At 43.7% G+C, this 26,146-nt stretch overlaps 1 protein-coding gene across 1 annotated transcript; it reads left to right on the forward strand.

Annotated features, from left to right (window-relative positions):
• The first annotated feature begins 5,429 nt into the window (after positions 1–5,429).
• On the forward strand, positions 5,430–8,271 carry LOC138214101 (tripartite motif-containing protein 16-like). The gene has a single exon (XM_069175471.1). It carries the CDS (start codon positions 5,660–5,662, stop codon positions 7,358–7,360), a length of 1,701 nt encoding a protein of 566 aa, XP_069031572.1. The 5' UTR covers positions 5,430–5,659; the 3' UTR covers positions 7,361–8,271.
• The last annotated feature ends 17,875 nt before the right edge of the window (positions 8,272–26,146 follow it).

The raw sequence follows: 26,146 nt of genomic DNA on the forward strand, positions 1-26,146 counted from the left end.
GGCTGTGGCCCAGAAGTGAATGTAGGAGAACAGTGAGGTCTCATTAGGATGCAGTTGAGTAGTGGATGTGACAAGGGAGTCAGAAAGAGAGAAATGAGAGAATATGATAAGTTATGGGACGAACTGAAGGAAACAGAAGGATTCCCCGCGGACCAGGACACGACGGTAATATGGCCATGGCTGAGTAGAGCAGAAAATAAGACCAGACAAGACATAAAGAAACGTGAAGGAGAAGGTCCTAAGGGGTGGACAGAAAAAAGGAAGTGGAAAAAGGAAATGGAAGAGATGCAGGATAGGAGAAGAAGATTGCATAATATGACATTAGCAGGCGGAGCCACACAGCAAGTGTGGGAGAGTAAACGGAAAGAGCAGGTGAAGAAAAGACCAGATGAACAAAATTACTGAGAGAGGAGGATAACATAAACAGAGGCAGGATCTCAGTCAGAAATAAAAAATTGAAGTAAGCGAAAAATAAAATCAGAACAGAGTAAAACTAACGCTGAAAGATCGCGCTACAACAAACAAAAACTTAGAACAACGGAGACAGACAAATGACTAGAATAATTCAGAACGTAATGACATATAAATAAAAGAACGGGAACAATTAATAATAGTGACAGTTAAAAATAAAATAATAAAACAAGATAGAGAGAAGCAATATGGTTCAGGAAGCCAATTAATAATAATAAAAAGAGAAACAGACAAATATGGCTTAAAGATTGAAGAAAATACATGAATAAACAAGAATAACTTAAGATAAGTGATAGCATAGAGATAAAAGAGGAAAAAGGAACAGGAGGAGGAGCTGTTAAAGGCTCAGCTTTTAAAACTCCAATAAGATGACGCCAGACGCAAAGCTACTGATAAGTAAAAAGGACACAAACAATGGAGAGATTAAGGGAGAAAATTAGGTAAGAGACATCAAAATCTGCATCACAGCCCCGTGAGAGCCCGAAGGTGGGAAAATCAAACAAACCCACAGTAAAAACGAAAGATACTATAAGATGCAAAGATCACGGACAGATTGAGAGGGTTTGGGTGGTAGCCAGAGAGGGAAGCAGGAGGACTCTACCAGTGCAGAGGAAGATGAAACTCTGCAACAACACAGTCAAGACACCCTGAGAGCAAAGGAGGCAATACAGCAGACCAGCACCATGTCTGCACCGCAAGAAGTGGACAGAGAGAGTGAGGACAGAGACAAACAGTCCTCCTCGGAGCAACCACCAGCAACAGGCATCAAAATAAAAACTAAAAAAGAAAAGACACTGAAATCATGACAAGAGGCCGTAAAACACCGAGACGGATCCGGTGGGGAAACGTCCTCCCACAAGTACGGGAGGCACGGACAATCTGGGTGTCAGAAACAGTTGGCTGACCTCGACAGACTCCACCGACTCCAACTCCTTTCATACCTGTCAGGTGATCACTGATAGGAGACGCTAACAACAGAATACTACAGAGGATCAAAGGGGGCGGTGATGTGGAAACATGAGTTAAACAATCAAATAGGAAGTCTGATGAACCAGCAATTCAACTTCTGAAACAGAACCTGTCTCAGAAGAATAGTTGATTGATTCGATAAGATAAAGTAAAATAAATCAACTTAAAATAATATGAGATTAGTTAGAGATGAGTTAATAGAAAAGATAGATCGAAGTTAATAGATCAAAGTTAAGGATAAGATAGATCAAAGAAAATAAGAGAATACTAAGATTTAAGACGTGAAAGTTCAAGTTTAAAGGGGCCCGAAGACAGTGTAGTATAGGAGAGCAGTAGTCACACCAGAAGTAGAAGAACAGATTAGAATAAGTAGATAAATAATAATAGAACATTAGGACCACAACACAAAATAAATAAAAGAAAAGGTAATGAGCAAAAGACGAGGAGGAACCTTACTGCCGCCTTATTCTGGACCACACAGGCTGAAATGGCGTTTATATCACTCAAAAATGCCCTGAGCAATGCCACTGACCTGTCGGTACCAGATTACACGGATCCATTCTATCTGGATGTTTCTGAAACAGCCCAGACAGCAAATGATGTGCTGTTTCAGAAAAAGGGGGGTGACAGGAAGGTGTTGATGTACGTAAGTGTGACACTAGATGCTACAGAGAACAGACACCCACCATGCACAAGACATGCAGCAGGAGTAGTGAACATTTTGCAGAAAACGGCACACATAGTCATGCAACATCAACTGATAGTACTCACCACACACACAGTCGTGGCATATGTGAACTCCACACCATGTCATCACTAAGACAGACCAGGCTGGACAAAACACTGACATCACCACACATCACATACACACATGAAGGCATAAACATGGCAGACAACATGGGAGAAGGGGAGCCGCATGTATGTGAGGAAAGAGTGCAGAAAGATGTCAGGGTGAGAGAGAGCTTGCAGAACATCCCTTTCCCTGATGTTGATGAAACCCTGTTCACAGATGAGTGTTGTTACAGACACCCAACGGACGGACTGAAAGCAGCCCTAGCGGTGGTCAGGAGAACACAGGAAGGATTTCAGGAAGTGGTAGCAGAACCAGTAGTTGGAAAAGAGTCAGCTCAGATAGCAGAACTACAGGCCATGATTAGAGCACCAGAATGGGCAGAAGGGAAAGTTGTAAACATCTACACAGACTCAGCATATGTAGTGGGTGCTGTTCATATAGAGCTGAGACAATGGATCAGAGCAGGATTCCTGACTGCAGACAAGACACCCATCAGACATGAAGCAGACATGAAGAGACTGGTGGAGGCACTAATGAAGCCAAAAGCTGTGGCTATCATGAAGTGTAAAGGACACGACAAAACAGACACCTGGATTGCAATGGGCAATGATCAAGCTGACCAGGCTGCCAAGAGAACGGCAGGATATGGAGCTGAGTACGTTATGTTGCAAACTGACAGGACAATACAGGACATGCTGCCACAGTGTGATGTAGACATGATAAGAAAGGAGCAGACAAAGGCCTCTCCATGGGACACCAGTGTATGGCAGGACAGAGGAGCCACAGAACAGGATGGATTGTGGAGAGCCCCGGATGGTAGACTAGTTCTGCCACCAGGCCTGGTACAGAGGACATTACAGGAAGCACATGGTCTCACTCACTGTGGACTGAAACAGATGCAGAGACATCAGACCCATTGGTGGCATCTATTTCTACCAGCTATGATAGAAAACCACGTGAGAGAGTGTAGTGTGTGTATGGTATACAATGTAAAGGCGACCATTAAGCCTCACCAAGGACAGTTTCCCCTGCCACAGCTCCCGGGGCTGGACATTATCATTGATTACACCGACATGATTGACAGAGTGGGAGGACACAGGTACCTCCTGGTAGCCGTGGATGCATACACTGGCTGGCCAGAGGCAATACCTGCTAAAAAAGAGGATGCAAAAACAGTGATCCAATTCTTGATAAATCACTACATACCCGTGCATGGGTTTCCTCATCGCATCCGTTCAGATAACGGCTCCCATTTCAAAAATAAAGACTTACAAGAAGGAGAAAAACATTTGGGCCTAAAACACGCATTTGGCCCGGTCTACCACCCTCAGTCACAGGGGAGGGTAGAAAGAATGAATCAGACACCGAAAAGTAAAATCAGTAAAGGATGTGCTCAAACCAAGCTGTCCTGGGTGGAGGCTCTGCCAGTAGCATTGATGGCAGTGCACAGCTCTGTGAATTCTACCACAGGGTTCACTCCTTTTGAGCTGTGGACTGGACAGCAGTTTCCGGGTCCAGGCGCAGGAAACCCGGTGACGATCGAAACAAGTTCCTGGATGAAATATAAGCCATACTATGATCAACTAACAGCTTTGGTGTCAGGTTTCTCTACACAGGTGACGGAGACCAAAGGGGGCAGTGAACCAGGAACACCACATACAGCGGAGCGGGTCCTCCTAAAGGTGATCAAGAGGAAGTGGTCGGAACCGAGGTGGACCGGACCGTACAGAGTTAAGGAGAGGACAACGCACGCGGTCCGGCTGGACGGCAAAGGAGAGAACTGGTACCACTGGTCACAGTGCACGGCAGCAGAACCTCCCCAGTGGACGCTGGGTCAGGTAACAGTTGATCTGAAACATCAGGATCAACAGTAAGTGAAAAAAAAAATAATCACCTGTGAGAAAGAACTGTGATTGTGTGTTTTGATATATATGCAATGTGTGAAGTGCTGTAGCGGTAATGAGCTGTAATAAGAAGGTTACAAGGGCTTGTGAGAAACATTTTTACGAACAATACAGAGAAGATATTGAACAGCAACATCTGGAACGTTTTAGTTATAATGGAGCCACGCCGGCAGCAGGTATGTGCATGTTCTTTCTTTCTTACGGTTGTTGGTCTCCTGTGAGAGACCAAAAGGGGGAATTGTGCGATTCACTGCGAGGTTATGTTTACAATAATACAACATATATGTATGCCATATCATATAACTTATATATAAAGTCGTTTTATCAACTATTAATCCTAAGGTGGAGACAAAAGGCTGTGTTTGTGAATGAGAGTGATACTGCTGGGCCAAACCAAAAGGTCACAGGAGGAGGTCTGTGACCTTTGGGGTCACATACTGTTGTTCTTTGAGTCATAAACAGGAACAAACTGCTATCGCGAGAACTCCAGGGTGTGAAGGAAGACAACCACCACCTCGACCAACCAACAAAGGACATATCAACACACATGACTTTTTGGTTCCTGTACTATAAGAAGACTGGGTCAGGGAGAGTCAGGAGTCAGACTTCGTGAACTGACACATACTCTGTTGCGGTCAGGGAAACATAGTCTGGACCCAGAGCTCTGTAAACTGATTATTCTGCTGCTGTTAAATAAATATCTTGAAACCTGACATCTTCTCCTGTTGACTCATTAAAAGAACACGAAGAACTGGAGGCTGACACATATTGGCTTTGTACTAGCAGGAGCCCAAGTCCAACAGGTATCAGAACTTTTTCTGAAATAAAGGAGCTGAATTCTTTCACTGCTTCATATATAGTAATATAGATTATTCAGAGGGAACAAAGCAGCACTTTTACTTTAATACTTTCACTAAATGTTGCTGCTAACGCTTCTGTACTTTTACCTGAGTAAGCTGTTTAATTAAGGACTTTGACTTGTAATGGAGTATCTTTGTTTTCTTTGCTGTATTTGTACTTTTACTTCAATAAATGTTCTGAATACTTCATCCACCATTTGTCTGAGTTGAATTAGACTAAATGGTGCTGCTTGTTTCCAGAATGGCCACCAGAGGGAGCACTCTGCCCACTGACAGCGCTCGTTGCCCCTGGAGACTAATAAGTGAACTTATCAGAGGTAAAACAAAGATCCTCAAATCTTTGTTTCATGTTACAGCAGCAGAAACAGAGGGCGTCTCAGTTTGTGGGGGAAACTTCAACTTAGTCATGAATCACAGCCAAGACGACGAGTTTGAGGAGGAATAAAAAAAACTGCTCTCAAACTCAGCAGCTGCAGTCTGTCACGTTTCCTTGTTCCCTCCATCAGATCTGCAGCTGGGAGATGGGCGGAGCCAACATGGGTGGAGTCTAAGAGCTGATGTCCTCATTGGCTGCAGAGTCACATGATATTTAAATCAGAGCTGAAACCAGTTTTATCTTTGAGGAAGTGAAACTCACACAGTCACTGCTGCTGAGAGGTGAAATGGAGCAGAAAGGAGTTCAGTTGGACCGAGAAACCTTCTCTTGTTCCATCTGTCTGGATCTACTGAAGGATCCGGTGACTCTTCCATGTGGACACAGCTACTGCATGGAGTGTATTAAAGTCCACTGGGACGGACAGGACGGGACTGGAGTCTACAGCTGTCCTCAGTGCATGAAGGCGTTCACACCTAGGCCTGTCCTGGACAAAAACACCATGTTGGCAGCTTTAGTGGAGGAGCTGAAGAAGACTGGACTCCAAGCTGCTCCTGCTGATCACTGCTATGCTGGACCTGAAGATGTGGCCTGTGATGTCTGCACTGGGAGAAAACTGAAAGCTGTCAAGTCCTGTTTAGTCTGTCTGGCTTCTTATTGTGAGAAACACCTTCAGCCTCATTATGATGTCGCTCCATTAAAGAAACACAAGCTGGTGAACCCCTCCAAGAAGCTCCAGGAGAACATCTGCTCTCTTCACGACGAGGTGATGAAGATGTTCTGCCGCACCGATCGTCAGATTATCTGTTATCTCTGCTCTGTGGATGAACATAAAGACCACGACACCGTCTCAGCTGCAGCAGAAAGGACCGAGAGGCAGAGAGAGCTCGAGGGGAGTCGAGGAAACGTCCAGCAGAAAATCCAGGACAGACAGAAAGATGTGAAGCTGCTTCAGCAGGAGGTGGAGGACATCAATCAGTCTGCTGAGAAAACACTGGAGGGCAGCGAGAAGCTCTTCACCCAGCTGATGAGTCTCCTCCAGGAAAGAAGCCGCGATGTGAAGCAGGAGGTCAGATCCCAGCAGGAAACCCAAGTGAGTCGAGTCAAAGAGCTTCAGGAGAAGCTGGAGCAGGAGATCGCTGAGCTGAAGAGGAAAGACACCGAGCTGGAGCAGCTCTCACACACAGAGGATCACAACGAGTTCCTGCACAACTACCCCTCAGTGTCAGCACTCAGTGAGCCTACAGACTCATCCAGCATCCATATCCGTCCTCTCACCTACTTTCAGGATGTGACAGCAGCTGTGTCAGAGGTCAGAGATAAACTACAGCAAGTTCTGGATGAAGAATGGAAGAAGATCTCAGTGTCAGTGAATGAAGTGGACGTTTTACTGTCACAACCAGGACCAAAGACCAGAGCTGGATTCTTAAGATATTCACAAGAAATCACACTGGATCCAAACACAGCAAACAGACAGATGTTATTATCTGATGGGAACAGAAAAGTAACACGAATGGATCAGAATCAGTCTTATTCTGATCATCCAGACAGATTCAGTAGATATTGTCAGGTCCTGAGTAGAGAGAGTCTGACTGGACGTTGTTACTTTGAGGTGGAGATGAGAGGAAGAGTTCTTGTAGCAGTCGCATACAAGAATATCAACAGAACAGGGAGCTGGATGGAAAGTGTGTTTGGATATAATAACAAATCTTGGTCATTAAATTGTTCCAAGAACAGGTTTTGTTACAACAACATCAAAACTCCCGTCTCAGGTCCTCCATCCTCCAGAGTGGGGGTGTACCTGGATCACAGTGCAGGTACTCTGTCCTTCTACAGCGTCTCTGAGACCATGACTCTCCTCCACAGAGTCCAGACCACGTTCACTCAGCCGCTCCACGTTGGGTTAGGGTTAGAGTTCGGGTTCAGGTTAGGGTTCGGGTTAGGGATTGTCTCCGTTGGAAGCACTGCTGAGTTTTGTAAACTGAAATAAACTGAAGTCTTTCAGGTTTCAGTGGGTTTAAACCTGCATTTTCATTTTCCATTTCATTTTCTCTCCATCATTGAGGCGTTTCTGCTCTGAACAAAGATCTGCTGTCAATCAAGCATTATGGGCGTCACCTGGACGTCTTCTTGATAGTTGTTATCTTCATGTTAATATGTTTTATTATTGTTTTTAAGCTCTTTTCACACCGTTCCTGTAGTGAAAACCACGTATCTCTAAATTTGGTGAAGTTGAATTAGATTATTTTCTGATAATTTAAAGTGATTTAAATGTTCTTTTATGGACTGAGATGATTCTCCTGCTAAATTAACTATTTTAAAAACCTGACAAAGCTGAAAAGGTGTTTATTTCTTAGATACGTGGATCTCACAGGACAGCAACGCTCCAAATATGTGATGATCTGGTTCAATATGACGCTTTACAAATCAACAATATATAAAGTCGTTGAAATGAGCAAAACCTTCAGTGACTATGACGGTAAAATTCACTTTAATCCAGCAGCAATATGAATCTACAAACATCACATGTATAATAGTAAAACACTAACAGGGAACATTTTCTGCTTCGTGTGTACTTTTACTTTTTGTGTTTTCAGTGTATTTTTGCTGACGATACTTTTACTTCAACAAGGTTTTGAATGCAGGACTTCTAGTATTTTCAGTCTGGTATCAGAACTTTTTCTGAAATAAAGGAGCTGAATTCTTTCACTGCTTCATATATAGTAATATAGATTATTCAGAGGGAACAAAGCAGCACTTTTACTTTAATACTTTCACTAAATGTTGCTGCTAACGCTTCTGTACTTTTACCTGAGGAAGCTGTTTAATTAAGGACTTTGACTTGTAATGGAGTATCTTTGTTTTCTTTGCTGTATTTGTACTTTTACTTCAATAAATGTTCTGAATATTTCATCCACCACTTGTCTGAGTTGAATTAGACAACATGGTGCTGCTTGTTTCCAGAATGGCCACCAGAGGGAGCACTCTGCCCAATGACAGCGCTGGTTGCAGCTGAAGACTACATATCCCAGAATGCCTCGCGTTCAGTCTTCGTTCCCAGGAAGTGAGGAGCGGGGTGAATTTTCTATAGTTGGATGGTGAAAACTTCCCAGATTGAGGATATTCTCGAGGCTAAAGTTTGGAAAGATGGAAACCTGTTGATTGTGTGTAGAAATGCAGAACAAAGAGAGCGAGCGGACGGGATTAAAGAAACATGTCGTTTTAAAGTAGTGAATAGTAGTGACGTCACGAGGTGTGCCGACGCTTCGAAGCGCGTGTCGAGGCTTGCTTCATTTAGGGGAGGAGCCACAAATGATGACGTCTGAAGCCTGGCTGCCAGGCTGTACCACGTGACTGTTTCAGGAAGTGGTTCAGATTTTGCCTGGAGGTTTGACAGCAATATAAACTCTTCAGGCTCCATTCAAAATGTGGGTTGTTGGTGGAGAGTTGAGGTCAGTTGAGAGTTTGGATAGTTTGGAGAAGTTAGAGAGAGAGAGATAGTTTGGAGATTTAGGAGAGTGAGGAGAGAAGGAGGTGATAAGATGGAGCCAGCTAGGAAGAGGAGGATTTCCCCTGTGGGAACACTTTGATTTGATAACTCCTAATAAGCTAAATCTAACTCTATTTCAGACACATTAGGTTTGCTTATCAAGAACTGTATTTTTCACAGTTTCTTATTTTATTCAAAGGTGAGGTGTTTATTGTGCTCCAAGGAGTTGGGGTACAATAACAACACCTCATCCATGCTGAGGCGTTACCGTGCCTTGCATGAGAATAAGGAGGAAACTGGAGCTTCACCCAGCCAAGGTAAGTCATTACAATATTACAAATGCACCATCACAATTTTTCCCTGTTCACTTTTGTTTATTGTGCAAATAAAGACAGGTAACAGACACTGTATTTATTCTCTTTTAACCAGCCACCAGAAAACAAGAGCTGGATGAAGCCCTCGTCTCCATGATAGTGAAGGACACACAGCCCTTCAGTATTGTGGATGATGTTGGATTCAGGGCATTTGTGTCCAAACTGGATCCTAATTATGTTCTCCCTACAAGGCAGGTATGTATGGCTGCATGCATGAAACAAATGAGTACTTTATTGTGTCTCACAGTTCAGCACTATATATTTTTTCCTTTAGGCTCTGAAGGCCATGGTGGAGGCCAAGTATGAGTCAGCTAAGGAGAAGGAGAAGGCTAAAGTGGAAAAGGTGGCTGCTGTTAGCCTTACTTCTGACATGTGGACATCCACAAAACCAAAAACTGTTGAGAAACTGTTATTTCTGAATAAAAATGAATAAAATGTCCCCTGTCCTGTACATCATTGTCCAAGTTACACAAGCATATTCAGTCCCCTCTTCCTAGTTCCACAAACACTTCCACTGTCCTCTGCCTGCTTAAGCCCATGACATTTTCCTAAAGTGACAGAAAAACATGATTACACAACCTGCCATATCATATGATACGACCATTTTGGGAAAATTTACACACACAGAATACATTCAAAAAATATTTTATTATGCACATATGTGATAATTTATGTACAGAAATGATTTGGTCATACATTTTTGTAATTCATAGTCATTCCCAACAGCCATAACAGACACAAAAATTCAATGCATCACATGATGTGGTTCAGATACAGCTGCCTGTGATTATACACTTGGCCAGCAGGTGGTTTCGTGTTCACGTGAAGCTTCGAGAAATGAACCCTTTCTGGAACCAATTGGCTGAAGTGGTTCGATGCCTCATGAGGCTTCATGTCACCATCACTAGTGGATAGAAACCGTATCCAAAAAGAAAGTAAGTGGAGTAATGATTGAGAAAGGGGAGAGGGAAATACAGCAGGTGAAGGTGCAGAATAAAACCACCTCTGCAGAGGCAGTGAAGAGGTTCAGCCAGAGTGGAGGAGCCGATGGAAGAAGTAAAGCCGGCAAAACGAGCCACAGCAGTCCTCCATCAGACAAAACGAGGGGGAAACAACGGTCGACTTACAAAACACAAACAAAGCCGGTCACTTTCACAGCAGGGGGTAGTAAATGCTACGATGGAGGTCGAATCCAAACCAGAGAGGATTCAGATCATTGTTAAAGCAGCAGTCCACCACTTAGATATCAGCGGACTAACACGGGAGGACGTCAGAAATGATCTCAGTATTCAGGCAAGTCCGGAGCAAATATGATCTGAGAGTTTTTAAATACACATCGCACTGGAGCGAGTCCCAAAACATCACCTCCATCCAGGGCTCAGTTTGATGTTATCCACCACAGAAACAAACACATGAGGAACACAGCTCCAACGCTCACTCCACCGCTGGAACTCTCCCTGCACAACAGGTATGAGCTGCTGACTCATGAAGTGTGTGATGACACTAAGTCTGTGGAAACTGGTCATTACATCACCAGAAACCAGGCTGATGGAAGCACGAGAAACAGCCTCAAAACCACTGCTAGATCAAGAGCCAGAAGAGACACAGTTCAGGTCCCTCAGACACCAGGCGGTATTTTGATGGAGGACGCCATCACCAAGCACGTTAAAATGGCTGAAAATCTGTGTTTGGATACCACCAGTGTGAAGGAGTTAACGGAGCTCCTCCCAGTTATCCTCTGGACTCGTCCAAGAAGTCTGAGGGTTCTGATCCACACGGGTTCTTCTGACATCCTGCAAAAGAGAACGGGCTCTGAGACTCTGGAAAAAGATTTCACACTGCTGCTGAAAACCCTGAGTGACCATCGATCACAAGACGCGTTTATTTCCGGACCGATTCCGACGCGCAAGAAAGGAAGTGAATCGTTCAGTGGACTCCTGATCCTGAAAACATGGCTGACGTCAACACGCCTCAAACATGGGATACGTTTGATTGACAGTTTTAACCCTTTGTGGAACCGTGAGGAGCGTTTCAACCTGATGGAGTTCATCTGAACTTCACTGGATCCAGACTTCTCGGCGCCGACCTACAACCTAAATTACTATCTTACTAGACGGCGATCTCAAAATTGTCAAAGTTCATCCACAACCAGCCTCCTCTCCAGTCTGAGAGTCCCTGCAGATGAAATTGCCTTTTTTTTATCGTCGGATCTTTGACCGATAAATCTTTTCTGGTTAATGATCTCATCATCGATAAGACTTTGTACTTTCTGCTCCTGGTTGAAACGTGGCTTAACAACACGACTGGTGAAGCAACTCTGATAGAGGCTTGTCCTCCTCACTATAAATGTTATCAGTCAGTTACACAGAACAAGAGAGGAGGAGGGATCGCAGTGATCTTCACCACAGTTTGGGTGTAATGACATCGACCTCGCTGATTTGACATCATTTGAATATGTTGCTCTGCAGCTGAAAGGTAAATCAACAGTACTGATCATCACAGTTTACCGGCCACCGACGTACTCGGCACTATTTCTGCAGGAACTCTCAGAGTCGATCTCACCAGGTATCACCAGATATGACAGGTTCATTCTGAACGGAGACTTTAATATTCATGTAAATAACAAGAACGACCTCAAAGCTCCAGAGCTGATGGATTTCCTGGACAGCTTTGAAGTGACCCAACATGTAAAGGAAGCCGCCCACCAGCAGGGTAACACCCTGGACTTGGTGATAACAAGAGGGTTACACGTGGATCAGGTTTCAGGACGTGAATTATCTTTCTCTGACCATCGCTGTATACTTTATGATGTGATTGTAACCATGGCAACAACTAAAGGGCAAATTCTGGTTCAAAAGACACTCCTTGAACCATATAATCATGAGTGCTCTTTAAATGAGGTGGTTGAACACTTCAACAACTCTGTCGTCTGTTCTAAATACTGTTGTAATGTTTCTGAATACTTCATCCACCATTTGTCTGAGTTGAATTAGACTAAATGGTGCTGCTTGTTTCCAGAATGGCCACCAGAGGGAGCACTCTGCCCACTGACAGCGCTCGTTGCCCCTGGAGACTAATAAGTGAACTTATCAGAGGTAAAACAAAGATCCTCAAATCTTTGTTTCATGTTACAGCAGCAGAAACAGAGGGCGTCTCAGTTTGTGGGGGAAACTTCAACTTAGTCATGAATCACAGCCGAGACGACGAGTTTGAGGAGGAATAAAAAAAACTGCTCTCAAACTCAGCAGCTGCAGTCTGTCACGTTTCCTTGTTCCCTCCATCAGATCTGCAGCTGGAAGATGGGCGGAGCCAACATGGGTGGAGTCTAAGAGCTGATGTCCTCATTGGCTGCAGAGTCACATGATATTTAAATTAGAGCTGAAACTATTTTGATCTTTGAGGAAGTGAAACTCACACAGTCACTGCTGCTGAGAGGTGAAATGGAGCAGAAAGGAGTTCAGTTGGACCGAGAAACCTTCTCTTGTTCCATCTGTCTGGATCTACTGAAGGATCCGGTGACTCTTCCATGTGGACACAACTACTGCATGGAGTGTATTAAAGTCCACTGGGACGGACAGGACGGGACTGGAGTCTACAGCTGTCCTCTGTGCAGGAAGAGGTTCATACCGAGGCCTGTCCTGGTGAAAAACACCATGTTGGCAGCTTTAGTGGAGGAGCTGAAGAAGACTGGACTCCAAGCTGCTCCTGCTGATCACTGCTATGCTGGACCTGAAGATGTGGCCTGTGATGTCTGCACTGGGAGAAAACTGAAAGCTGTCAAGTCCTGTTTAGTCTGTCTGGCTTCTTATTGTGAGAAACACCTTCAGCCTCATTATGATGCCGCTCCATTAAAGAAACACAAGCTGGTGAACCCCTCCAAGAAGCTCCAGGAGAACATCTGCTCTCTTCACGACGAGGTGATGAAGATGTTCTGCCGCACCGATCGTCAGATTATCTGTTATCTCTGCTCTGTGGAGGAACATAAAGACCACGACACCGTCTCAGCTGCAGCAGAAAGGACCGAGAGGCAGAGAGAGCTCGAGGGGAGTCGAGGAAACGTCCAGCAGAAAATCCAGGACAGACAGAAAGATGTGAAGCTGCTTCAGCAGGAGGTGGAGGACATCAATCAGTCTGCTGAGAAAACACTGGAGGGCAACGAGAAGCTCTTCACCCAGCTGATGCGTCTCCTCCAGGAAAGAAGCCGCGATGTGAAGCAGGAGGTCAGATCCCAGCAGGAAACCCAAGTGAGTCGAGTCAAAGAGTTTCAGGAGAAGCTGGAGCAGGAGATCGCTGAGCTGAAGAGGAAAGACGCCGAGCTGGAGCAGCTCTCACACACAGAGGATCACAACGAGTTCCTGCACAACTACCCCTCAGTGTCAGCACTCAGTGAGCCTACAGACTCATCCAGCATCCATATCCGTCCTCTCACCTACTTTCAGGATGTGACAGCAGCTGTGTCAGAGGTCAGAGATAAACTACAGCAAGTTCTGGATGAAGAATGGAAGAAGATCTCAGTGTCAGTGAAGGAAGTGGACGTTTTACTGTCACAACCAGAACCAAAGACCAGAGCTGGATTCTTAAGATATTCACAAGAAATCACACTGGATCCAAACACAGCATACAGACAGATGTTATTATCTGATGGGAACAGAAAAGTAACAGTAATGGATCAGAATCAGTCTTATTCTGATCATCCAGACAGATTCAGTAGATGTTGGCAGGTCCTGAGTAGAGAGAGTCTGACTGGACGTTGTTACTTTGAGGTGAAGAGGAGAGGAAGAGGAGGAGTTGATGTAGCAGTCGCATACAAGAATATCAACAGAACAGGGAGCGTGATGGAAAGTAGATTTGGATTTAATAACAAATCTTGGTCATTAGATTGTTTCAATAACAGTCTTTGGTACAACAACATCAAAACTCCCGTCTCAGGTCCTCCACCCTCCAGAGTGGGGGTGTACCTGGATCACAGTGCAGGTACTCTGTCCTTCTACAGAGTCTCTGAGACCATGACTCTCCTCCACAGAGTCCAGACCACGTTCACTCAGCCGCTCCACGTTGGGTTAGGGTTAGAGTTCGGGTTCAGGTTAGGGTTCGGGTTAGGGATTGTCTCCGTTGGAAACTCTGCTGAGTTTTGTAAACTGAAATAAACTGAAGTCTTTCAGGTTTCAGTGGGTTTAAACCTGCATTTTCATTTTCCATTTCATTTTCTCTCCATCATTGAGGCGTTTCTGCTCTGAACAAAGATCTGCTGTCAATCAAGCATTATGGGCGTCACCTGGACGTCTTCTTGATAGTTGTTATCTTCATGTTAATATGTTTTATTATTGTTTTTAAGCTCTTTTCACACCGTTCCTGTAGTGAAAACCACGTATCTCTAAATTTGGTGAAGTTGAATTAGATTATTTTCTGATAAACTAAAGAGATTTAAATGTTATTTTATGGACTGAGATATTTCTCCTGCTAAATTAACTATTTTAAAAAACCTGACAAAGCTGAAAAGGTGTTTATTTCTTAGATACGTGGTTCTCACAGGACAGCAACGCTCCAAATATGTGATGATCTGGTTCAATATGACGCTTTACAAATCAACAATATATAAAGTAGTTGAAATGAGCAAAACCTTCAGTGACTATGACGGTAAAATTCACTTTAATCCAGCAGCAATATGAATCTAAAAACATCAGATATATAATAGTAAAACACTAACAGGGAACATTTTCTGCTTCGTGTGTACTTTTACTTTTTGTGTTTTCAGTGTATTTTTGCTGACGATACTTTTACTTCAACAAGGTTTTGAATGCAGGACTTCTAGTATTTTCAGTCTGGTATCAGAACTTTTTCTGAAATAAAGGAGCTGAATTCTTTCACTGCTTCATATATAGTAATATAGATTATTCAGAGGGAACAAAGCAGCACTTTTACTTTAATACTTTCACTAAATGTTGCTGCTAACGCTTCTGTACTTTTACCTGAGTAAGCTGTTTAATTAAGGCCTTTGACTTGTAATGGAGTATCTTTGTTTTCTTTGCTGTATTTGTACTTTTACTTCAATAAATGTTCTGAATACTTCATCCACCATTTGTCTGAGTTGAATTAGACAACATGATGCTGCTGTTTCACAAACTGACCACCAGAGGGAGCACTCTGCCCACTGACAGCGCTGGTTGCAGCTGAAGACTCTCAAAGGTCATGAAATGTCATCTTCCAGCCTTTGGTGCAGATCCCTGTGAGAGAGGAACGCCCCTCAGCTTCATCAATATGTTCAGGCTGAGAAAGTTTCTTCCTGAAATGACTTCCATGATAAATCAAATCCCGGCTCTGTGCTGAGCACGGTCACCTCAGAGCAGAAAGCTTCTCCGTGTGGACGTTGGACGGTTTCACGTTGTCTGCTTGGTTTTCTCCAGCTGCTCTGTTTTCCTGCCAGTTTAGATACTTGCAGGTCGGTTAACTGGTAAATCTGCTAGCTGTGAATGTGTCGGTCAGTTAACAGCTTGTCCCGGCTGTATTCTGCATCTCTGCAAAGTTTAGAAATGAATGCTGGTAATTGTAAAAGTCAGATAAAGTACATTGTGGTGTCGTCACATGCTGCATATGCTGACATTTATGAACACGTCCAAAGGTTTTCTTGAATGAGAATTAACGGTTTGTTTCACTCAAATTCTCCCCAAAATCAAACAAACAGATGTTTTGCATTTCGATCTGGAGGTGTGCAGATATAGTTTGTATTCTCGACCTCAGAAAGAGGTTGTTTACCCCCAAAAGAAAAACCCAAGTTCGCTAAAGATTCTCTTCCTTGTTTTTCCAGAAGCTTCTAAATGCATGTCGTGGTCTTTGTCAGTAAACTGTAATGTAGAAACAAACCAAGTCATTCAAGGGTTCCTGAACTTTTGCCTTTTTTTCTACCCTGTAGAACAACACTGAAGACATTTAAAACTCATATCTATTTCCTTTGAAATGTATTTTTCAGCTGTATGGCTCTCAACTTCTAGAAATAAGTAGTGCTCACCACAAATCCATTTAAAAATCCCTTCTGCTGGTACTTTTAATCCTTTGATCCAGATTGAATTTGTATGGTACGTACTGCTTCCAAGAAACAGCTGTAAGCACAGACTCTAAATTCAGACTCTGAAAATGTCTCCTGACTTCTCCCTCCTCCTTGATTTGATGTTTTACCAAACCATCCATATAAATGGAAACAGTCGGACCTCAAATCACGTTGAAAACGAGCTTTTTCATCCCGACCGTCTTTTGAGCTCGATCACGTTACATTTGAATCACGACACAATCAGACTTCTTTTGTCGTCTCTCCTCAAACATTGAAGCGCTGAGGTTTAGATGATGAGGAGAGAGAAAGTTCTTCAGGACATGAGAATCCAGAGTTGTGCTGCCGGTACAGACCTGTACTGAGCCGGCTAAAGCAGAGGAAACAAGCACGGGACAATTCTTTTACTTTTGATATCAGTGTTACTCACCTTCGACCACCGACATGAAACGGGAGGTCCAATTCATATTCTATCTTCAGGATCCCTCTGCAGGTCACTCACATGGTTGAAGAGAATCTCTTTTCAATAAGTGACCTTTTCAAACGACAAAACCAAACACAGACCTCGTCCATCTTTATGGAATCAGATCAAATGTAGTAACGGCTGAAAAAGGCTGCTTAAATCTGAAATGAAGATGTTTCCAGTGAGCACAGAAACAGAAGTGAACCTTCAACCTGCTTCTCGTCTCGCTCGTCACGTCTCCGCTTCTCAACAACGTTGGACTTTGTTCTTCTTTCAACCTGAACGTCTCCTCGTCGGCTCGTTGCAGGTCTCCGCGTTCTGTTTCCGGTTTCCTGTCTCAGCTCGCTTTGGGACAGACGGGCTAAAAAGACGTAGCGGACGGTGAGGACGTCCTGTTCAATGTTTCCTTTAGTCACTAGATTTCTAATCCAAATGAAGAAGCAGCAGCAGCCGGCCAGGCAGCATGTGTTTCCTTCATGTTAGCGGTGACAGAGTGCTGCACCTGTTACCTGTTCTTCTGATCTTTTAGCTTTCTGCTGAAGAGGTTTCATCTTTGTGACCGTTGTCCATCGTGGAAGATGAACAGCTGAGCAACAGCAATATTTAAAGAGACTCTGATACTAAACATAGTGTTCTTCTTCTGGAGTGACAACAAAGTGATGAAAGAAGACTTGTTTAAAAAACAAAAGGGATATTTTTCTTCGTGACATATAGAGATTGCTGGATTTGATCCTATTTGCTCCGAGCTAATCAACAAGGTCATATGTTATCGTGACGTTGTGAATTGTATAGATTGTCACTAAATGTTCACGTGTACGATGATTTAAGCCTTCGTAATGTTTTACAGGAGTTATTTGAACTATTTTAGCGCCTCCATCTGAGGCAGCGTTCTCCGTATCCAAGTGAAATTAGAACAAATAACTGGCCTTTATTGTGTGAATGCTGATTCAGCATTTACACTGTTGACATCCTGTTTCTGACTTCTTCCACGCGCTTTGTTTTGGTCGCTCACTACTTCTGCATACTCACCGAGTTCAACCATTCACATTTGAAATTGTTCAACTCTTTCAGGACATTTACGCCGACATTCAACTTTTTTCAAACATTTATCATTTTTTTGAACATATTTGTAACATTTGAGTGAATGAGGAGATTCTTCAACTCCTCTCAAACTTTCTGTCGTTGTCACAACAGCAGTCAGACATCATCTGTTAGAAAAATGACTCCGAGGCTGAATTCAAAATCAAACACATCGGACATTTATTCTTGCAAGAAGGAGCAAATACATGTTCACTCAATGAAAGGTGTCCGGCATTGCTCGAAGTCTCTCCTCCGTAGTTCAGCTTTTATACAGCGTGACAAACAGTTGACAGTCATCCCCACTTCCTCTGTAGATCTGATTTTGTAGATAGTACTGAGTGAGGTCGTAGGTCACCAGATAAAGGTACAGAGACGTTGTAACTGAGACTAGAGAACCATGTTGTGCAGATAAATGGGTTCATCTTTCCTGAGACAACAGGAACATGTTATGCAACAGATAGACAAACATTTGACAAGTATGATGAGCTCATTATTTTACCATCATATCCCTCCTGTTTATACAAGGTATAACATGTACTGAAAAGTCGGTGTCGTATTCGTGGTCTCGTACGTTTGGTCAGTTGTAGAAATTCGCATATAAAGTGTGTCCTGTTTAGTCAATGTAACATTGATTAGTCTTTGGATCAATCCTCGGATACAGGGAATACAACAACAACCACAAATAATAAGTACGGCTGCTATCATTGAAACACTAGTGAAACAGGTGAGGAACAGGTCTGTCCATTTACCAAACCAAGATTCCATCATCCTGGAAAAAGGATCATCAATCGCAGCATTTACAGGAAGTTCCTCACTCAGGGCGGTAAGACCCCGTAGAGCCTTGGTGGCAGATCCATCTGATGCTGTGTTGTTAGGAATAAACGTACAACATACGGAGCCAAACATTTTGCATATACCCCCCTTTGTCAGCCAGCAGCGTGTCCAGTGTCATGCGGTTCTGCCACGCCATAAGACTAGTGGCATCAAACTATTCTCTGAGGCCCTGAACAGCGTCTCATGTATAGGACCTCAGTGTGGGCGTCCCTCGGAGCATCCGATGCAGTCGGCTTTGCCCGTCATCTGATCTGAGTACTGCATCCGCTGTAGTCACATATCGGTATCACCATATCCCGTCTCTAGTGACACCACATCTGTAAATTTACTTATTTTCAATCGTCGGCCTACAGGATCTACGTGTGAGCTCGTATTTGAAACGCTTTGGCGGGATACCGTGGTGTTTGGTTGTACTATATTTATCCAGATGAAGCCCTTTGGATCTGCCCCAGATATATCTGCCCCTCGTACTAACAGTCTGGAGACGCATTGTTTTGGATCCTTCAGTGTCAGTATTAAGGTGTTGCAGTTTCGTATGTGACAACCTGGTGCGGTAGATCCCTAAATCAGAGACAGTCGTTGTTTCAGGTCGGTACAGATGCTACCATGTACTGGATACCCATAGCCCTTTGAGCTGGTGGTCCACACGACCTGTTTCCAGCTCATGCACATGTCCCTTATGTCAGTCTTTTGGGACGCCATGCAGATATTTATCTGTCCAAACTAAGCTACGGTCTTTCTCTTTGCAGGGAAGAACTGCACATGCGTCAAATGTTAGACTGGCCTGTTGCCCTTCCGTGAATGTGAGAATTAATGCTCCCTGTACCCGGTACTGATTTTTTGTTCCTTGCAAATTGTCCATCAGCCCTTACAAATGCTCTTGTAGTGCGGCGAACTTTGTCAGTAGCCTGAGGTCCTGTTGTGGTCTTGTCGTCTGATGTCTGATTGTCAGGTATGTTATGTTGGGCTTCCTACCAAAATATGGGGAGTACTATGAGCAGAGCTGTGACTATCAGAAAACAAAGGGTCCCACTGAGGCCACAGAGTCCTATCCTCCTGAATGGATGCCATGTTATGCTGCCTTGAGCCATTTTAGCTGTACTGTCCGTCCACAGATATACCAAAATAAGCTCACCAGAACCTACTCACCAGGGTGTTGTTGGTTTCTTCACTGGTTTGAGACAAGTACCCCTATTGGTATCACCTCCCTTTGTAGCCAGACTTCACCAACAGGGGAAATGCCGGCTTATCTGGTATGTCTGTGTTATGTGGTTCAGGCAAAGGTCTCATCCTTCTGCAATGGCTGAGGTGTATTCAGGAGGTCCGTTCAGCAATCTGAACTGCTGTTGGGGTCGTCAGGAGAATCTCGAAAGCTCCTTCCCATCCGGCGGAGCTCCAGTATTTATTTTTTTATCACCTTTATGAAAACCCAGTCCTCTGGTTTTAGGTCTGTTGACTGGTTTTCCACCACCTGTGTAGGAGGGACAACAGAAGACATGATATCTTTTCTTTTTAACATTTTGGCCATGTAGTCTGCAGTCGTCTGGTCAGTTGTCTCCTTCTTGTCCACAATAGGTCCAAGTTGTGGCATGAGATAGGGATGTCCGTGTATCATTTCAAACGGTGAGATGCCTCTTACACTGGGTAGAATATGCATATTTAATGTTATCAGTGGAATGCATCTCATCCAATTCAACCCTGTTTCTGCCATCATCTTTCTCAATTTGAATTTGATCGTCCCATTAGTTCTTTCCACTCGGCCTGCTGACTGTGGATGGTATGAGCAGTGATGTCTTAACTGTGTCCTGAAAGCTGTGGCTCGGTGTTTTATAATGTTGTTCACGAAATGTGTTCCGTTGTCGCAAAATATCCTTTCTGTTACTCCAAATCGTGGTACAATGTCCCTTGTAAGCGCTTTTGCTACGGTCGATGCATCCGGTGATTTAGTCGGGAATATTTCTACCCACTTTGAAAAGGTGTCGATGATAACTAGGCAATATTTCCTTCGTTCGCGTGGTGTTAATTCAATAAAATCCATGCAGAGATGCTGGACTGGATGCTCTGGTGAAGGGAACCGGCCCCTTGTGGGTCTCGTGTTTCCTTGGGGGTTGTGTTTTGCACATGTAATACATGCCAAACAACATTTTTTAGTAGTTTGTAAAGCCATATGTTGTAAATACTTAGTTTATTATAGATACCATCCCCCCTGTTGCGACATGGTTCATCCCATGGCTCAAAAGGTCGCATATCTATCTAAACTTTTTTGGAGTACCAGCTTGCCTTCTTGTCATCTCAATAAATCATCGTCTTTTTGTTGTGCTTTGTTTGTCTTCCACTGTTGTTTTTCTTGTTCTGGAGCATTGTTCTGCATGTTGTTGTTTTTTCTATAGTATCTCGTTGTCTAGGGCAGGCATGTCCAAAGTCCGGCCCGCGGGCCAATCACGGCCCGGTCAGATTTCATACGGCCCGCAGCTTCGGTCTTATAATGTATTAGTTATGGCTCGCTGGCTCTGTCAGAATAAATAAATCATACAAATGTAAAGATGTAATTCCTCCTTTCACCACACGGTGGCAGCACCGTTCTAATGCTATCTGGCTCTGCATCCCTGCTGTGAACCCTTCTCAAATCATTTCTGCCATGGCGACCGCAAAAAAAAAAGAGAAAAGTTGACAGTGAGGGCCGCCGCTTTCAGGAGCGGTGGGAATTACAATACTTCTTCACTGAAAATCGAGGCAATTGTGTTTGTCTAATTTGTAAAGAGGCGGTTGCCTTGTTTAAGGATTTCAACGTAAAGAGACACTACGAGACTAAACATGCTCCAACGTACGGCAACCTAACAGGGAGAGGCCGCGCTGAAAAAGTGAAGCAACTCCAAGCTGCTCCGGCATCACAACAGAGAGTCTTCACGGGCCTCTGAGTCAAAGGAAAACACAACAAAAGCCAGCTATGTTAACAGCTAAACATGGCAAACCTTTTACTGAAGGTGCGTTCATCAAAGACTGTGTCATAAAAATCGTGGAGAACATTTGCCCCGAGAAGAAGCAAGAATTTATGAATGTGTGACATTAGTGTCAGCAAGTTATCTGTTCCTTGATCAATCTGAAATTGAGTGTTTTGAACGGTAACATCTGTCACTATTAACAGTGAAAAGCCTAAAGCACACTAATGCACTTGGACTTATGGCACTTCTGTTATTAAACTCTTGAATAAGATGTGTGTTATAACTGTTGATGTTATGTACCTGTAGATGTGACACAAACTATTGCTTTCTGAAAGATCTTGTAAAAGACAAAGGCAAAATTCACTTGTTTTAAAGTTTAATGGTAACAGACCACTTCGCATTACTTATAACTCCTGTTTAAAATGTTCATGAGGCAAAGATATTTAACTCGTGGAAATTGAAGGTATTCTATACAGTTTGTTCAAAGTTATCTGACTGAATGAAAGGCAGAATTGTGTTTTTAGAGTTGTTCACGTCTGCCTGAGTGGCTTATATTTGGTGACATTGTCATTTGAAAAATAAAGGTAATTGTGACAATGAAAATTGTTTTATAACAGTGTGTATTTTCATGTAACTTTTGTGGTTAAAAAAATGTCAGAAGGAACTATTGGCCCCCGGGCATCTTCACTTTATCAAATTTGGCACTCTTTGCAAAAAGTTTGGACACCCCTGGTCTAGGGCAAAGGTCCTCAACAGGGGGTCCGCGACCCCTAGGGGGTCTGTGGTGGTACTGCAGGGTGTAATTTTTCATATTTTTCCAAAATCGTTTTCTGTTTCTGGTGTCCATTGTATGTTATGGTGGGCAGCCACAGGGTCATCATAAATGAGTTTAGACAGTGGGGAAGTCATTTCTGCAAATACTTCTCCGTTTGCTGATCTTACTCAGATCTGTTCTTGTGCCAATTTCTGTAATTTTGGGTCCTCATCACTCCTAATAAGTGACCTACATGCTCCTGAATCGCACAATAAGGTTACTTCAATCTCTTCTATCAGTAGAGTCACAAAAGGTTGATCTTGTTCTGTGAGTAGTATTTCAACTGTACTTATCTCTAACACATCACTGGTCTCCTCCTCTTTAGTTTCTAGTTGGTCTGTGTCTGTGAATCATGTGAATGTGTGTGTTTCTGTATGACCTGATCCTGGAGTGGTTGTGGTTAGTCATGTTGAACCTGTCTGCCACCGCCAACCGTCTACTGCTCCTCCTCCTCCTCTTCCTCCTCCTCCTCCTCTTCCTCCGCTCCTCCCGTCTCTCCACCCCCTGCAGTCTCTTGCCCAGTGTCCATTCCTCTTGCAATTATAGCAGGTGTCCTTACCTGTCTCTGGTGGTCCTCCCCCACGGCCGCCAGCCCCTCTCCATCCACCTCGCTTCCTCCTTCTGGTTGGAGTAGAGGGGGTGGAGTTTGGTGACGGTGTCGTGGGTTCGGAGACGGAAGCTGGCTGAGCAGCCGGAGACGGAATAGACGGTAACGGGCGGATCAGCTGTTACCGGGACGTCTCCCATGTTAGGGTATGGAGGAGGATCGGGCCGCGGTCCCATGTTGGGTCGTTTTTGTACCACATAATCATCATCTTCATCATTTTTCCGGGAGAAATGTATTTCAATTATTAGATATAGTATTGGTGCATTAAGAGCTATACTACCTTCCCCCGCCTTTTTGTTTTTAATCTCTCCCAGATCAGTTCTCTTTCTCTTTTTTTTTGTACTTTTCCTCTCCTCTTTTCAACTTTTTTCTTTTATTTCCCTCACACTTGCTCTCTATCTTCTCTGTCAACTCTCTACATACTATCATTGTCAGTTTTCCCTTGAATCTGTGTTCCTTTTCCCATTTTTTTCAAATATTTTACGTTATCTGCACCTTTTGAGTGCATGTGTTTTACGTCTCCCTCCAGAGGTATCTCTTCGATCTTACTACAGCATAATCCCATTTTTTCTGTCTGTGAGTCAACCAGTTTGTATGGAGTTCACCCGAGCAACCGGACGCTCACAGTATCTAATTATTTGTATATTTTTATTTATTTCATCTTCCGGAAGTTTTTTTCTGTATTTATCTGGAGGTCCCTGACCTATTTTTGCGCGCGTGACTTTTAGTTTACCTAGTCTATTCAGACTCTTTAGTTTACCTAGTCTATTCAGACTCTTTAGTTTACCTAGTCTATTCAGACTCTTTAGTTTACCTTTTCTACTCAGACTCTTTAGTTTACCTAGTCTACTCATACTCTTTAGTTTACCTAGTCAATTCAGACTCTTTAGTTTACCTAGTCTATTCAGACTCTTTAGTTTACCTCGTCTACTCATACTCTTTAGTTTACCTAGTCTACTCAGACTCTTTAGTTTACCTAGTCTATTCAGACTCTTTAGTTTACCTAGTCTATTCAGACTCTTTAGTTTACCTTTTCTACTCAGACTCTTTAGTTTACCTAGTCTACTCATACTCTTTAGTTTACCTAGTCAATTCAGACTCTTTAGTTTACCTAGTCTACTCATACTCTTTAGTTTACCTAGTCAATTCAGACTCTTTAGTTTACCTCGTCTACTCAGACTCTTTAGTTTACCGAGTCTATTCAGACTCTTTAGTTTACCTAGTCTACTCATACTCTTTAGTTTACCTAGTCTACTCAGACTCTTTAGTTTACCTAGTCAATTCAGACTCTTTAGTTTACCTCGTCTACTCAGACTCTTTAGTTTACCGAGTCTATTCAGACTCTTTAGTTTACCTAGTCTACTTATACTCTTTAGTTTACCTAGTCTACTCAGACTCTTTAGTTTACCTAGTCAATTCAGACTCTTTAGTTTACCTCGTCTATTCAGACTCTTTAGTTTACCTAGTCTATTCAGACTTTTTAGTAGGTCCCTGACCTGACTCTTTAGTACAACAACAACAACAACAAAAAAATGTCTTACACGGGTGTCTGACGTTTGATGGTGAATCAGTCTTGTTCTAGGATCCCGTCATCCCTCCTCTCTCCAGTTCGTCCTGGCCTCACCAATGTCCAAACTGTTTCGATAAAGAAACAGGGCGGAGGTCTTTCCTCAGGAGTCCCAGACTCCCCCGTGCACGGTTTCAGGCTGTGTCCGGAGAGAGGAGGGGATGTTGAGATCCGGCTCGAAGGACCAATTATGTTAGAAAAATGACTCCGAGGCTGAATTCAAAATCAAACACATCGGACATTTATTCTTGCAAGAAGGAGCAAATACATGTTCACTCAAAGAAAGGTGTCCAGCATTGCTCGAAGTCTCTCCTCCGTAGTTCAGCTTTTATACAGCGTGACAAACAGTTGACAGTCATCCCCACTTCCTCTGTAGATCTGATTTTGTAGATAGTACTGAGTGAGGTCGTAGGTCACCAGATAAAGGTACAGAGACGTTGTAACTGAGACTAGAGAACCATGTTGTGCAGATAAATGGGTTCATCTTTCCTCAAATCTTTGTTTCATGTTACAGCAGCAGAAACAGAGGGCGTCTCAGTTTGTGGGGGAAACTTCAACTTAGTCATGAATCACAGCCGAGACGACGAGTTTGAGGAGGAATAAAAAAAACTGCTCTCAAACTCAGCAGCTGCAGTCTGTCACGTTTCCTTGTTCCCTCCATCAGATCTGCAGCTGGGAGATGGGCGGAGCCAACATGGGTGGAGTCTAGGAGCTGAAGTCCTCATTGGCTGCAGAGTCACATGATATTTAAATCAGCTGAAACCAGTTTTATCTTTGAGGAAGTGAAACTCACACAGTCACTGCTGCTGAGAGGTGAAATGGAGCAGAAAGGAGTTCAGTTGGACCGAGAAACCTTCTCTTGTTCCATCTGTCTGGATCTACTGAAGGATCCTGTGGCTCTTCCATGTGGACACAACTACTGCATGGAGTGTATTAAAGTCCACTGGGACGGACAGGACGGGACTGGAGTCTACAGCTGTCCTCTGTGCATGAAGAAGTTCATACCGAGGCCTGTCCTGGTGAAAAACACCATGTTGGCAGCTTTAGTGGAGCAGCTGAAGAAGACTGGACTCCAAGCTGCTCCTGCTGATCACTGCTATGCTGGACCTGAAGATGTGGCCTGTGATTTCTGCACTGGGAGAAAACTGAAAGCTGTCAAGTCCTGTTTAGTCTGTCTGGCTTCTTATTGTGAGAAACACCTTCAGCCTCATTATGATGCCGCAACATTCAAGAAACACAAGCTGGTGAACCCCTCCAAGAAGCTCCAGGAGAACATCTGCTCTCTTCACGACGAGGTGATGAAGATGTTCTGCCGCACCGATCTTCATATTATCTGTTATCTCTGCTCTGTGGAGGAACATAAAGACCACGACACCGTCTCAGCTGCAGCAGAAAGGACCGAGAGGCAGAGAGAGCTCGAGGGGAGTCGAGGAAACGTCCAGCAGAAAATCCAGGACAGACAGAAAGATGTGAAGCTGCTTCAGCAGGAGGTGGAGGACATCAATCAGTCTGCTGAGAAAACACTGGAGGGCAGCGAGAAGCTCTTCACCCAGCTGATGAGTC

Source organism: Embiotoca jacksoni, unplaced genomic scaffold (assembly GCF_022577435.1).
Source record: "Embiotoca jacksoni isolate LCO1_2020_lvr unplaced genomic scaffold, fEmbJac1.0.p SCAF_67, whole genome shotgun sequence".
NCBI classification, from domain to species: domain Eukaryota; kingdom Metazoa; phylum Chordata; class Actinopteri; family Embiotocidae; genus Embiotoca; species Embiotoca jacksoni.